The sequence below is a fragment of the Alligator sinensis genome, unplaced genomic scaffold (genome assembly GCF_000455745.1).
Source record: "Alligator sinensis unplaced genomic scaffold, ASM45574v1 scaffold685_1, whole genome shotgun sequence".
NCBI lineage: Eukaryota > Metazoa > Chordata > Crocodylia > Alligatoridae > Alligator > Alligator sinensis.
The window spans coordinates 4,788-20,382 of record NW_005842336.1 but is presented as its reverse complement, the minus strand read 5'-3'; the positions used below and the strand labels follow the sequence as shown (position 1 = coordinate 20,382).

Sequence of the window (15,595 nt, the reverse complement as noted above, 5' to 3'; positions counted from 1 at the left end):
CTTGATTATCTGCGAGTATAGAGGGGAAAAAGCAATTAACCTCCCAGTCAGCAATCAGTTCATCAAGAGGATGCTGCACTGTTTTCAAATGTCTGCTTGATAGAGACTGAAAGTACTTTGCTTTAGGCTTTCCATATTATACCACCCACATAGACTCTTCCACCTGCAAGCTCTAGTTCTGCTGCAAAATGTACAATGCAAATGTTAGCAAGAGCTACTGTACTAGTAGAAATCAGACTGCAATTACATCACTTGACTTAATAAGATTGTTGGTCACCACCGCATAAATGAATCTCATATGAGCTTTCTGAATGGTTCTTGTGTGCTTTCCATGTGCACAATAAAGGTGGTAGGTTTTTCAGCATTAGGCTTAATATTTGAGGCAGTTCTTACTTTTGAGAAGATAAGGATGTGATTGCATGGAGTCAGCTATAACACTGACCCTTTCAGTCATTATCACATAATTGCCAGCCAAAAGAAGAGAATTTTACAAAGGCAGTTTCCAACCCCATGCTGTGGTCAAAATCTCACAAGCTAAACAGGTTCAGTTCAGGTCAGTGTTAAGATATGAGACCTCAAGGAAATCCATGTGTTACCAAAAGGCATTTTAGTGTATATTTTTCCTCTTGGGGAGCAATGCTACCACAGAGAGCTGGAAGTGCTTTCTTTTGCCCTATGAATAAAATTGTCCATCAAATCCTTGTGGTCAAAGTTGCCTGAATATTTTTGCAAGATGTTAACCTTCAGGGTGTCTTTCCTTCTTCCTGTGTCTACATTCCAGTTTCATTTTCTGTCCTAAACCATCATCTAGTGACACTGTCATTTAAACAGCTGCCACATTCCACCCTAGAAATGGTTGCTCTTTTGTGGTAAATGGAATAATTGCACAGTTCACAGAGCTGCGTGTTTGTAAAGCACTTTGGGATGAATGATTCTACTGTATAGAAGTCTGAAATACTTGTTTTTTATTGTCAAGCCAAATCTTGACAATAAAAATAAATAGGGATGTGTGGGTAGAGGCAGTATATCCTGTGAATGTGTGTAAATATACAGCATAGTGGGTGAATTTGAGGCTCTGTATAAGCCCTTTGAAATCAATAAGATTACACCTGGGATGAATTTGATCTAGTATTTGAGGTTGTAGATACCTTCCTGTACATACACTGTCTGTAAAAGTTAATGGTAGAATAAATATGGAAAGTATTAAATCAAACTTGGATCGCAGCCCAGACAGAAAACTAGTGGATTTTGGAGAGTGCGACATTGAATGAAATATGGAAGTATTCCATATCTTGCATCCAGAAGCTAAAATGTCTTGCACATCACCCTATATATGATGCCTGGGTTCCTTTTCCTCCCTGAAATGAGTAGATTCCCATTTTGTGGAGGAGCTGATAAGGTGGGCATTTCAGAAGAGCTTTCAGAGAATGAGGTGTTCAACTCTGAGTGAATTTCAATAGCACTTGGGCTCATAATGGAGATCCTGAGAAGCCAAGTGGAATTAACATTAATGGAAGTTCTGTGTTATATAGAAAGCAGAATGGAGCCAAAAGGTGACATCAGAGTTAATATCTGAATAATGGAAATCCAGAAAGCATGTTCATTCCAATACATAAAGCTGCTGGGTTATGAGTTGTAGCCGTGTTGGTCTAAGGACATAGGCAGGTAAAGTTCTTTGGGTAGACGTGATATCTTTTATTAGACCAACTAAATAGTTGGAAAAATATTCTTGGCAAGAAAGGGCCTGAAGAAGGGTGACTGTGCCCAAAAGCTTGCCAAGGTAATACATAAAGCTGCCATTTCTGCCTTGTGAATGCCGGCTAAATCTGTGCTATGGCAGGGATTTTCCCTGTTTAGTTGACTTAGATATTTGCTAGGGTTCCCCGCTTCCTGGTGCACAGAGTGTCTACATGCACATGTGTTCTCTTGCTACGAGTCCTGCATAGTTGTGGCTTTTACTGTGTTGTTCTTTTATAAGCTCTCCTTTCCTTCAAGAGCATATTATTTTCTCTTGATGAAGCAGAACTGTAACTTTTGAGGTTCTAGTTGCTGCTGCTTCTTTTGAGAGAATTGGGAATGGAGGCAGATGATTGGTCCTAGAGTTTGATTTATCGCAAGTCCGCTCGACTTTCTAAAGCTAAAAAAAAAAGTAAGGGAGTAAGATTAGATTTGGAAATTCATGTCTGTTTAATTGCTTTGTATCCTACCCTTAATTCACATCCAGGTGTTACATCTGTTCCTGGAGGCTTTCCTATTAAGATCATAATCCATTTAGTTCCTAAGATGTGAACAACAGCCAAGAGTCTACTTTGGCCAGGAGCCTGAGAAATTCAGTCGTGCTGCAACCAGGAAGATAGTGTGCTCCATTCATCTTTCTCCATTATTGCTGAAAAGTAGTGGGGGAAGAGAGAAATTAAAACCTGTTGCCAAAATAAAATGCAGTTGAGACAGGGCAGAGGCTGAATCTGTCTGGATCCCTGGACATAAATTGTTTCTACCTAGTTTTGAGGTAGATTGAAAAATCGAACAAGAGCTATGGTTGGGATTGAACGCAAGTGATTTCAGTGGGAGAAGCAGGTGTGTGAGTTTGCAGCCATTCTTTTCCCCTTTCATAGATTTCATAGACATCAGGGCTGGAAGGGACCTCGGAAGATCATCGAGTCCAGCCCCCCGCCCAAAGGGCAGGAAGTCAGCTGGGGTCATAGGATCCCAGCAAGATAAGCATCCAGTTTCATCTTGAAGGTGTTCAATGAAGGCGCTTGAACCACCTCCGGTGGCAGGCTGTTCCAGACCTTGGGGGCTCGGACAGTAAAGAAGTTCTTCCTTATGTCCAGCCTGAAACGATCTTGAAGTAGTTTGTGACCATTCGACCTCGTCATCCCTTGGGGCGCTCTGGTGAACAAACGTTCCCCGAGATGCTGGTGGTCACCCCTGCATTCCCTTATTCCATTTGAGTGTGTTTTGATATCTTTGTGCTTTCCAACCCTTTTCTCTGGCTTTTTAATGATATGAAGGTGGCACTATTGCAGTGTATAACAGGGACCTGCTGGAATTCATCGGCCTCTAGAATTCACTTGAGTGATAGAACTAATAGTAGTGGGTTAATGTTGAAGATGTGGGCAGGCAAAACACTGATGTAAGAAAAGTGGGGAACCAGTTACCAAAAGCTGAACCCTGATTTCATTCAGGGGCAAATTACTGTGGCTTAGCTCCATTTAGTGCAGGGTGGACCACTGACCAGGTGATCTGCCCTTCTGAGAGGCAAGTTCCCATATGTCTCTTGCAGTGTTATCGCTGTACATCTGTCCATTCCCTGGGTTGTGTGGCCAGACTTATAGCTCTGTCAAAATCTAGTTAGCATGTTTTTGCCAGGTGAGTTTCACTCTTCATATTTAGATTATTTAATGACACCAAGTACAGTAAATTCCCAGGATTAAGATGATGTTTGTTTCTTAGTCATTAAAATGTTGCTATGTGTAAATACATTTATCCTCCCTATTCATCTTTTGCAGCAATGTGGTCTGTATTGTTTCTTGAGTTCTGTCCCCTGCTGTGAATCTTTCAGCAAGTCTGTGAGGTTTTTCTTATATCACCCCACAATCTGAATGTGGAGGGAGAGACCAGGAAGCCCTGGGTAATTATTTCACAAAATCATTGTTTTTTATTGTCAAGCCAAATCTTGTGGTGTGTAGGATGGCGCTTGGGCCGCAAGTCATTATGATGGCAATTTGTTACTTTGTTCCAGCTGAAGTATGAGAGGCTCCCCCATACTTTCCCTGCACCTCGTACTTGCCAGTTCTTCCCTATGAATGAGTGGTGTTATAATGAATTAATCTTATACTTTTTTCAAGTGTTACTAGCACTTGAGCCTTGCTTATCGTGCAGGAGACTGATGAGATGCTGCGTTCCCAAAGCAGGTATCAACTCACCACTGGCAGCCACACCTACTAGCAGCCAGCCACTGTTTTCTGTCTCAACTGATTTTATGAAAATCCCATGCTAACTGGATAGCGCCAGTGCAACTGAATGGTTGCGGTTGCAAATGAAAACCTCCTGCTGCTACTTGCTAACATATGTTGGCTTTTCCCTTGATGTGTATGAATATCACTCTCATCCAGAAAATGGTTATGCAACAGTTTAGGTGATATCTCTCTAAAGACATCTGAGACATCACCTATTGACTGGTGTATGAGGGTGGACTTGGAATTTGTTGCAAAACCAGGGCACCAATCCTGTACTGAACTGTAGTTTTAAGTCTTGTCTTGAGCATAGGTTGTACCATTGACTTCAGTGGGATGTAGACTGGCCCCTGTAGGAGATAGTGACTGCAAGTGTTTCAGTAGCAAGGGATTTATATCACTTAAATAACTGTTTTCAGCCAGAAACTGGTTCAGCTTTTTGTTAACCAGGCAGTCATTTTAGATAGCTTCATTTAAAAAAGGAATCCAATCAAAAAAAAATCTGTTTGGAGATAAATTGCAGGCATGTGGCAGAGAGAGTCTGCATATACACAGGTAAGTGCTTCAAATGAGAATTATCTAGGGAGAGATCCCAAATTATGAGTTTGCTTGTCTCGTGCAGTTGGCAAAGGGCTAAGAAAATCTCTGCAGTTTCAACAGTTTTCATTTGGCTTCCTGTGAAGCTGTAATTAGAACCTGTATGAATGGCATGTAATGTCTTGGGGAAGTGCTGCTTTCGGAAGCCCTGTCCATTCTTGACCTCATACTATAGTTTGGATTAAAGCCGCAGCAGGGGTGATATCTGCAGAATACCTGTTTCTACATTACCTGGAGGTAGGGAATTTCCATGAGTTGCTGGTGCCTAATGGCATATGCTTTGTATTGTTTCAGGTAGAGCATCAAGTATGGCTCATACAATTTCCTTCTATTTGTACACTTCTCAGATGCCTTTGCAGAGGGACTTTTCTGTGGAGAGTGTGCAGTGGTACTGAGATTAAAAAGGGAACATTCAAGAACTCTTGTGTAGCCTTCAAGTCGTCATCCTTGAGAAGACTGTTCTGCTGTAGCAGAATGTGTTAGACCATTTATATTGTTCAACTCAAATGAATTTGAACGCCAGGGATTTTGATGTTGGTATCTTCTGGATTATCAGTTTGCTGTTTATGAACAATTTGAAGATTCTCTAGAACTGTCCAGGGACCTAGAAACCTTGGTTCATAAATCGATTACATGTTTCTGCTCTCATCATTTTAGAAAAGTGAAAGGAAGAGTTGGATTTTCTAGTCCAACAAGACACTGTTTCCCTACCTAGTGGCACTTCCACAATTGCACAAATACTTAAAGAGCCTTGTCAGGGTTTGAAGTAATCATGAGAATCTCGGTCATGTAATGGGCTTGGTGATCTGTTGCAAATAGATGGCCCTTTCTAGCATTTTGCTAGCAATTGGTATAACTGTTAACTCTCAGTCAAGTTAAGCCTCTAGCTGAAGTGGCAAGGGCTTTGCCATTGCTGTTCAGTGTTACCAGTTCACTTCTTACCGATAAACTGATGTCTTGGTGTGTGGGTATATTTTGCCATCTTGAAAACCCTGGAGTAGTGCTTACTCCAGCCAATTGTGCCCTTTAAAGCCAATTACTCAAGTAGGCTCTTAGTCCCAATGCAGGCCAGGAACAATTGAGGATCAACATGGTTTTTATGTGCCATAAGGGCCTAATCTTCCCCCTATTATGAAACTGGCTTCATTAGACTGCAGGTTGCAGCTTCATGTGCCTCCGAGTAGCAAGAAGTATATGGCCCTGCTGTCGCTCCTATTCAAGTTAATGATGAAACCTTCCTCTAACTTTCTTGGTGCTGTCAGGCTCTGTATGGGAGTACTGTGTCTTTCATTGGGTCAGAGAAGATGACTTGAACCTTTTACATACAAGTGAGATGGTGGAAAGGTACTATATGTAGTACTTCCTTCCATTCCGCTGGAGCATTGTACTTGAGGAACTTGATTTATATGGAACTGAATAAAAATCTCAGCATGCACCGTTAATGTGGTACCATTCTGAGCCAGTAAATAGTAACTACTTGACAATCCCTGCTATGAAATAGCCATGAAAATATAGCTTCTGGTTACAGTCAGAGTGCCAGTTATTCCTCCTCTTTGAATGTATAACCCATTTCATACAAGCCAAATGGAGCAGTACTGGCACCATTAACACAAAGACCCAAAGAACTCAAGTTCACTGTTCAAGTTGTTCTCTTTTTTTTTTCTTCTGCCAGAAATGAGATGAAAAGGTGATATTTGTGTAGAGCAAGGAGGCTGCTACTTCTGGTCACGTTTGAGCTGATCTATTGTTTGTCTGATCCAGCAACATTAAAAAGGAATCCTTGCTGGCAGCCAGCAAGCTCTGCAGAGCTCATGGCAGGGCTTTTTGGGGTGGAAAATGGTGTATTAGTTTCAACTATTGAATTCTCTAAAGAGTAATGGTGCAACCTAATCCTGAAGGGAAATAGCTCTGTATTTGCTCCTGGCCTAGTGCATTTGTCTGTCTCTCTGATTAGCAAGACTCTACCCTTGCAAAGGGCTCTGTCAGCAATTTGTAGGACCAAGCCTTAAAAACTGAGTTAGTTCAGAGATGGAGCATAGTCTTATGGCTTAAAGCCCAGGATAGGGAGCCAGGAAATCTCGGTTTTTCCACTGATTTGGTCATCTGTGGATGTGATTTATTTTCTGTTCAGTGAGGAGGTCTGCTGAAATTGTGAGAGATGGAGACTTACATCATTAACATAGTTATTGAGGCCTTGGAAGGGAGCTGCGAGACAAAGGGCAATTTAACAAGGTCTGTCAACCTGCAGTGGTCAATCTGGTTTATTAATTAACACGTCAGCTAGTAAGTACCCAGCTCTGACCCTTAATTGTTTCTCCAAATAGTTGCTTTCTTTGGGTGCAGTCTTTCTGCTAAAGAAATCAAGGACCTCTTTATAAATGTGAAAGAAAAAACAAAAGACCCAAGCTAAAACACATCCAGATTTAGTTTGGTATGATAAGCACTCACCTTGAGGGTAACAGTTGTTTTCCTTAAAGCTGAAGGTTAGGGGGATCTGTAACAGTCCAGAATAGAAATTGAATTGGAGACTTCCAAAACTTAAAAGCACAAGGCTTTGCATTTTGAGCACAGGAGCCAGACTCTTTGGTTGACAACTCTGACATCCACATCCTCTGTAGGTTATTCACAGGGTAGGGGCATGGGACATGCTGGCCAGGAAGTAAAATAACCCAACCCAACTCCACAGTCTTTCCCCACAGCAAGTGTTTGTACTTAGTTTAATCTTGAGCCCAACTGATCACCGGTATAATGCCAATGAAACTTCAGCCGGGGATAAATTTGGCCCATTATATTGGGATTAATGTCATGCCTCTTGCCTCTACTTCTCAAGTTCCTTTATGGACCTGATAATAAATTCATCATATATTGTTTTTGGCTTTGTCTGACTGCAAAAATATCTATCATGTGGAAACTTTCTGAGAAAATAAGAACATCTAGATAATTCTGAACATCCCAACAAGCTGTAAACGCACACTAACACATTCCTTAGGATATGTTGCAACCGTGGGAAAGCTAAATTTCATTATTTCAAAACTAATTGCATATTGTCCCATTGCTCTCTAAGACAGTACCCTACAGTCCTTCAATTTTGTTGTTCTGAGAAATAAACTTCCTCCCAAGTTTAAAGCTGCTAGTTCTGACTAACATGTATATATTCAGTAGGACTGTGCGAGGTTTCAGATCTGGAGAAGCTTCGGACGCTTCGGGGTCCGAAGCAGCACATCCGGGTAGAAGCGCTGGCCTTGTTAGGCTGCTTGAAGTGGTTCGGAGCCGCCTCGGAGATCCAGCCATAGGGTATAAGGGGGAAACAATAAAATATAACGTTGTTGTTTTTGTCTGATTTGGATTAAATTTTCAGGGGTGGTAGACTCTGCAGAGAGAATGAAGCCTGCCAAGTTTCAAGAAGATGGGTGCAGGGGTTTGGGGGGAATGGCACCCCAAATTCTTGAAAGCAGAACTCATGTCACATCTAGATGTTACAACATTGGGGGGGTGAAAACTAAAGGGGTGGTAGCTGCTCTTACTGAGGCCACAAAGCCTGCCAAGTTTTAAGAAGATCAGTGCAGGGGTTTTGGGGGAACTGCCCCTCAAGCTGCGGAGAAGCAAAACGTGCCATGGTTTGCTTGTGGGACTCACTGTGTCTGTCCTGGGGTGGGGCGGGGAGAGACTGCTGCAGGCCTGGCGGCTAAGCTGTTGTGTTCCCAGTTACCAATAGATCAATCATGACTCACTTAGGGACCAGGGACTCGGAGACCAGCTCAATACACAAGACCTAGCTACTACATAACGACTTAACGAGCATCAATTAGCACCTACAAAACCAGGCTAAGGAGAGGAAAGACTCAATACAGACAATCAACTGCCCCAAGACCGACACAGTCTTGGCAGGAGTTTTACCTGGCAGCAGCTAGGGGTGCAGGGCCCCAGAACCCCCCTGCACCGATCTCCACAGCTGGCGGGCGTTGTGGCCACCATCCCTGCAGCTGTCACCCTGCTGCGCCTTGGCACACGCAGTGTCACCCATGGCACAAGTTTTGCTTGTCCACAGCCTGAGGGGCAGTTCCCCCCAAACCCCTGCTCCGATCTCCTTGAAACTTGGCAGGCTTTGTGGCCTCAGTAAGAGCTACCAGCCCTGCAGTTTTGACGATCCCCCCCCCCGTGGTGTAACACAGCTGTGGCATTAGTTTGGGTTTCACGAATTTGGGATGCTGTTCCTCCCAAACCCCTGCGCCAATCTTCTCAAAACTTGGCAGACTTCATCCTCTGCAGAGTCTACCATCCCTGAAATGTTCATCCAAATAGGACAAAAAACAAAGTTATAGCTATTTTATTGCTCCCCTTATACCCTATGGCTGGATCTCCAAGGCAGCTCCAAAGCTTTGGAGCCACTTCGGCTGGATTGAGGCGGAAACGCAGTTTGGAGCTCCGGATCAGATCACGGCCATCCGAAGCAGCCGGCTCCGAAGTCAGCAGCAATCCGATCCGGCTCGCACAGGCCTAGTATTCAGTTTGTTTCCAGCATCCAATTTACACATCCGTTAGAAGTGACATCCAACCAAATACAAACTAATTCAAATCATGTGGCAGAGAAAGTAGAAAGATTCTTGCAAGTCCAGTAAGCTCGAACACCTGGTGTGCTACACTGGCACAAATCTGTAGTAACACAATGGAGTGGTGCCCTAAAGCTTTCTGTTTGTTGTACCTGTTCTGAAAGCATAAGGCAAAGTGCTTTCCTCCTGCCCCACCATAGTTTTGCCTAGGATGTGCCTTTCCTGTCAGGATGGTCTAATGGATTATAAAGGACATTTTTGTTCTTTTAAATATTCAATCTTCAGGGGAATAAAGATCATCTTGAACCCATGACAAAATGTTGAGCTGTCATTATGGAGAGCAGCATAACACTGAGAAATCAGTGAGAGCAGCATATAACATCATCCTATGAGACTTGTGTAAAAAGGTGTTTAAATAACAAGAATTCTGCAGTAGGACTGTATCTTCTTTGGGAATGCCCCCTCCCACTTAATGACCTGCCGAAGAAAAGCACAAAAACATTCCTTCAGGTTTCTGGCCTGGGATGCAAGAGACCTGGATTCTCTTCCCAGCTCTGCTATACACCCTAGGTGACTTTAGCCAAGTCTTTTTTCTCTGCTCCTCAGTTTCAGATCTGTGAAATGGGGGTAATACTACCTTATATCAGAGGGATATGGAGGTATCTACCTTACTGAATTCCATGGGAGAATCGGGGCATAAATCTTGGTCTATGAAAATCAGTGGAAGTCCACATCTTGTTTGAGACTGATATTTGGTCTATCTTTGAATGAATATATAACAGCCCTTTCCTCTCAAGTTTGCTTTGAGCTTTAGCTAAAGCAAGTGGTACCCTTCCCCTCGCATTCAAAGATAAGTATACTAGGAACATTCCTACCGTTATCACTGATGCTTAACTTCTAAACAAATGATTTACATGCATAGGTCTGAGGGATGAATATGGAATCCAAATCTGCTGAACACCAAGCTAATGCCCGGGGCCATAGTGCTGCCTTTCTTGACATCTTGGAAGCCTACAAAATACAAGGCCCACTGGGCTTCTACTTGTGTCATGTTGTCTCTTTGTAATCTATGGGTAGTAGAGACATAGGAAATACTGAAGGATCTTTCTTTCCAAGCATCTATATTAGAGATGGCCCTTTCCCATGCCTCTGGGGAATGTTACAGCTTCAAGGAGCTGGTGAGCTTTTCCCACTGCTGTCTGGCATGGCATCATTTAGAAAACATTCAGCCACCAGACCTCACGTGGGCTGTCTTGCCACTCCATGTGCTGGCTGTATGAAAAACAGAGGAATATTTGAGGGTTGAGGCAGGAAATGAGCTGACATTAAGTTCAGCACCATGTCTGGCTCCATTTTTATTTTTTTTTCATTAAGCAGAAAATCCACTCCTCCTACCCTAAGTGACCAGTATCTGAACCTTCACTTGCTATAAGAAGGCAGGAGTAATTTGACGACTGAGTTTCCAGCTAGTCAACTTGCTGACTGGCTGGATTGCATATGGTTAGTACCAATAGGCCAGAGAATGTCAGGCAAGTCTGCGCTAAAAGTATTCCTGCCTGGGCATGGTAATATACATTCATACTTTGCTGGTGAAGCCAGATGTGTAGTAATGGAAAGTATGCCTTATGTCATCATGTTGGGAATTGGGAAAACTCCAACTTTGATACAAGTATTCCATCTTGACCACATTATTCCAGGTTTCTCTTCCCTCCTGTGTTTTCACTGTTTAAATGCTGCATTTAGCATTTTTTTTATGGTCCGTTTGATCAGATGAGAGAAGAAGAAAAATGCTGGAACTCCTGTTTGGACACACAGACTGTTAAATAGATTAATCCAGAACTGGTCATTATAAATACAGATTCTATTAAACAGTTGCTTCAAACTGCATTGGGTCCCACTGGAATGCAACTCTTGCATTTTGGGAAATCAGAAAATGTACTGTTTTCTACGAGCTGTTTTGTGGCTAAGGGGAAGAGGAATGGCGTTATATTTAAGGCACTGAGATGCAGAAGTTCTTAGTTGACTCTTCTGCTCTGCTATAGATTTGTGTAACATTTAGCTTTCTGTATATGCCTCAGTTTCCCCCAACTTTATAACAGAGAATACTCTATCCCTTGCTTTTTGATGTTATGAAGTTAGCTCCCTAAATCTTTGAGATGGAGAAGCATCTAGAGAGTTGGGGATGTGAAATATGGTGGAACTCAGCCTAGTTCTGAATGGACAGGCATCTATTTTTGGCGCTATTTGATTGGGAACATGAAGAATGCAGAACAAGTCCAGTCCCTGATGTTCACAGGCAACCATTTCCCACAAGATTTTTAATACTTCCCACTTCAAACCCTCATGCACAGTTACAAGGAATGAAACCAGAAACACCAGGGGCACCTTATCACATCCACATGCCTGGCCACCGCAATTGCAGAGAAACAACTGGGTCTTGGGCAACCTCCACTCCTCCAAACTTTTCCCTAGGTGTACACATCAAAGGTCTTGGTGGTCACAGGACTCAGTACAAGCAAATTCATCAGGCTCCTCCTAAGCTTATACCATGATCCAAAGGGTTGATGGTTGCCTACATTCCTTGTGAAGCAGCTTTGCCTGGAGGGCCAGAGACTGATTTAAAGTGTTTTACCAAGGATGGTAAATATCATTATCTCTGCTTTACAGACAAAGAACCTGAGCCATAGAGAGAAAATGGCTTGACCCAAATGTAACCACAGAGCTGGGAATGGGATCCAGAGCTCTTAAATCCCAGTCAAGTGCCTTGTTTCTTCAGCATCATTTTTCTTTCTCCAGAGCAAAATAATGGTTTTGTGTATTCTCCATTTAATGACTTGTATATTTTACCAGGAAATATGTCCTACAGGACCTGTGGTGAATGACAGATTGCTCAGTTGAACAGCTGAACAGAGTGAGGGGAGGGAAGCATTTGGATAAATTAAAAAAAAAAAAAGTTTTTTCTGTCTGAATGACAATAATTTCTGGGGTTCAGTGCCTGCTGTAGTGAATGTTTCTTATTTACACGTGGTGCATTCATTTTGGAAGGTGGGAGATCCTCTTTTGAAGGCGTCTTCTGCATCCTGGTTGGTGACTGCTTCAACCCACAAGCTGTCAGTAGCAGTGCCCCACCTTTTATTCATTGGCAGCGGTGTGACTCTTGCCTCCAAAAAAAAAATACTTTCCAGCTGAAACTATTCAGTAAATGTGACTTAAATGTGGAAAGGCGATGGAAGTGGCATTTTTCAGCAAACTTTCCAATAGCTAAAATACATCTCACATGGCTTTCGTTCTGCTGACAACGTTGGGCATATTCTTAGCTGTGCCCTGTCCTCCGAGAAATAGATAAACCCCCTTGTCTTATTATGTCTTACCACTTAAGCTGGCTTTTTCTTTTATTTCAGGAAAGCCACTCGCTGAAGGGTAGCTGCTAGAGAGGAGTTGGCTTTGAGAACGGAGACCTTGGAACATGGAAAGATCCCTTGGTTTCATCCATAACCACTGCATTGTTGTGCTGTTCCTCTTCAGTTCCCTGAGCTCGCTAGGTCTTGCCCAGTATGGGTACTGGCCATATTCTGGCTACCCTGAGCAACCCACACAAGAACAACGTCCTCAGTGGCCAGCCAGCGTCCCCAAGATTCAGCTGCGGCTGGCAGGGCAGAAGAGGAAGCACAATGAAGGGCGAGTGGAAGTGTTCTACAATGGCGAGTGGGGCACAGTGTGCGATGATGACTTCTCCATCCACTCTGCTCACGTAGTGTGCAGAGAGTTGGGCTATGTGGAGGCTGTGTCCTGGCTCCCGGGCTCCAAACATGGAAAGGGAGAAGGTAAGGAAGTTGCTGTCCTGTCCTGTGCTTGCTTGAGTTATTGGGAGTGACTTCAGTGCTGGGGAAAGGGCCTGGATTGGGAAATTCAAACTGTAAAGCCCTTTACATGTCAACAGCAATGCCCATATGTTACTACCCATGGTCTAAAAAGGCCCTGCCAGAGAGAGAAAAATCTCTGATCCTGTTTCCAGGCTACCTACGCTGGTGCTAACTGTCATCTGAGATTTTGGCTGTCTAGACTGTCTTCTAGAGAGCTCCAGTTCAGTGTGTGGTGTTTAAAGTACAGGACTAAGAGATCTGTGTGCTGTTCTTGCCTTGCTCATGGTTGCCTATTTGTGAGCCTCTACTAGCCATTTAATTTCTTGTGGCTTTATTTCCCCCTCCATCAAATAGAATCATATGGAGATAGGACTAGAAAGGACCTCAAAAGGTCATCTAGTGTAACCCCAAGCTTTAGGACAGATCAGCCCTGTCTAAACCATCCCAGCCAAGTTTGTCCAACCTGTGCTTAAACAATTCCCCAAGTAGTCAATCTGTTACTATGTTTTACAGCTCTTCCTTCTCCAAGGACAGCAGTCTGCTTTCTTTCTACCTTTAGTGTGTGCTTTCGTGAATCAGTCAGCTGATCTCAGTAGAGCAGCTGCATGAGGCACTAGGGGCACAGATGTTAAAGCAATACATATAAGTGCCTAGATAGAAATATGCAGAGGCTGTCTTGTGTTTGTAGTAGCAGCTTGAAGGGAGGAAGTCCTTTCCCAGTGACCATGAATAGAGCTTCCACTGCATCAAGGCCTTTCACTCAGGTGTGGCACATGAAGCCAGGATGCAGTCCAAGGAAAACGGTGCTGATCTCGCATATAATGGTAGTAGGGGTGATGCTTAGGAAGTCCTTATCTACCTGTTTTTCAAGGTGAATTAAAATGGTGTGTTATATCATGAGGGACAGGTAGGAGGAACAAATAACATCACTTGCAGTGGGGGGTGATTAACCCTTGCAGCAACAAGTACAGTCTAATATTGCAGCACTTCTGCAAAGCAGGCCCTTCACTATACTCTAGGAAGACCACAGCTGGGACGGTGCATTACATTTAAAGCCGCAGGCCTTTTGTCCCCATTCTCAACTATTGCAGAGGAAACTTGTCCGAGATTTTGAGGTGCAACTGATAAATTTTTGGGGTGCCCAACTTAAGTCATTTTAAAGGAAGCTTATTTTTCCAGAGGGTGGGTGCTTACTATGGTCTGAAAATCAGGCCTTTCAAGGGTGTTTCAAACAGGGCATCCAAATACCAACACGTTCCAAATAGCTAGTTGCTTATTATAAATGTGGATTTTGACCAAGATTTTTGTAAGTGAGATTCAATCAAAACTTAAAGCTCTTTCTGAAATGTGATTGAGTGAGGATTTGACATGCCAGAAATGATATGAGGGGCCCTAAATATAGAAAGAGGATTCACAGCCTGTGTGATTGGAGGCCAGGGTCTAATCAACCAAGCTGAGGCACCTATTGACATGAGGCACTCTGAAGTAGCCATCACTGAGGGATGTTAGCTTTCACCCGAGGGAAGTTCATAATTAAGGTCACTTCAGCCTGCCTGTCTCTGTGTGCTGACGCAAATGGCAAGCAGGAGTGGTCTGGGGAGCTTACAAGAGAAAGGGGCTTTGTTTCACACTGTGAAACATAACTGTTTATAGTGGAGCACGCTATCTGGTATGTGCCTGTTGCTGCAAGTCTCAAAGTGCATCAACGTGATTTCATGTCCATATATGAAATGACTCTTGCACAATTGCACATTTTCCCCCAGTGCATGAGGATTTGGAAAGGTATTTGTTTTTTTTTTATTGAGAGAGACTTTAAAAGACACAGTGTTTTAGCAAGTGGCTGCTGATCAGCGCTTCTTGAAAGTCGAGCCCTTTATGGTCTCTCAGTCTGGGCTCCCCAAATTGTAAGTTGGTAAACCTTTGGCTTGTATGTCTCAGTACAGTCATTATTAGCTAGAGAGCCAGCTCTTCAGTTGTGAATCAGTGTAAGCCTGCTGAGCTATGGGCTGACACCATCTGTGGAGCTAGATTTCATAGACATTAGGGCTGGAAGGGACCTCGGAAGATCATTGAGTCCAGCCCCCCCGCCTGAGGGAAAGAAAGTCAGCTGGGGTCATAGGATCCCAGCAAGATAAGCATCCAATTTTCTCTTGAAGGTGTTCAATGTAGGTGCTTGAACCACCTCTGATGACAGGCTGTTCCAGACCTTGGGGGCTCAGACAGTAGAGAAATTCTTTCTTATGTCCAGCCTGAAATGTTCTTGCAGGAGTTTATAACCGTTCAACCTTGTCATCCCTTGGGATGCTCTGGTGAACAATCATTCCCCCAGATCCTGGTGAGCACCCCTTATAAACTTGGAGGTGGCCATCAGATCACCCCTGAGCCTGCACTTTTCCAGGCTGAAGAGCCCCATAGCTCTCAGCCTGTCATCGTAAGGTCTGTTTTCCTGACCTCTGATCATGTGCATGGCTCTTCTCTGGACTCTCTCAAGCTTCTCCACATCCTTTTTGAATTGTGGGGCCCAAAACTGAACGCAGTACTCCAGCTGCGGCCTCACCAAGCCTGAGTACAAGGGGAGAATGACGTCCTGGGATTTGCTTGAGAAGCATCTATGGATGCAAGCCAG

At 43.5% G+C, this 15,595-nt stretch overlaps 1 protein-coding gene across 1 annotated transcript in view; it reads left to right on the top strand.

Moving 5' to 3' along the window:
* Positions 1-2,894: 2,894 nt before the first annotated feature.
* Positions 2,895-15,595, top strand: part of LOC102387029 (lysyl oxidase homolog 2-like) — a gene marked incomplete at its 3' end in the record, with an annotated part of 14,488 nt that continues 1,787 nt past the window's right edge. The window contains exons 1-2 of the mRNA XM_025210138.1: positions 2,895-3,634; positions 12,508-12,930. Coding sequence (XP_025065923.1) covers positions 12,573-12,930 — 358 coding nt within the window. The remainder of the gene's footprint in view (positions 3,635-12,507; positions 12,931-15,595) is intronic.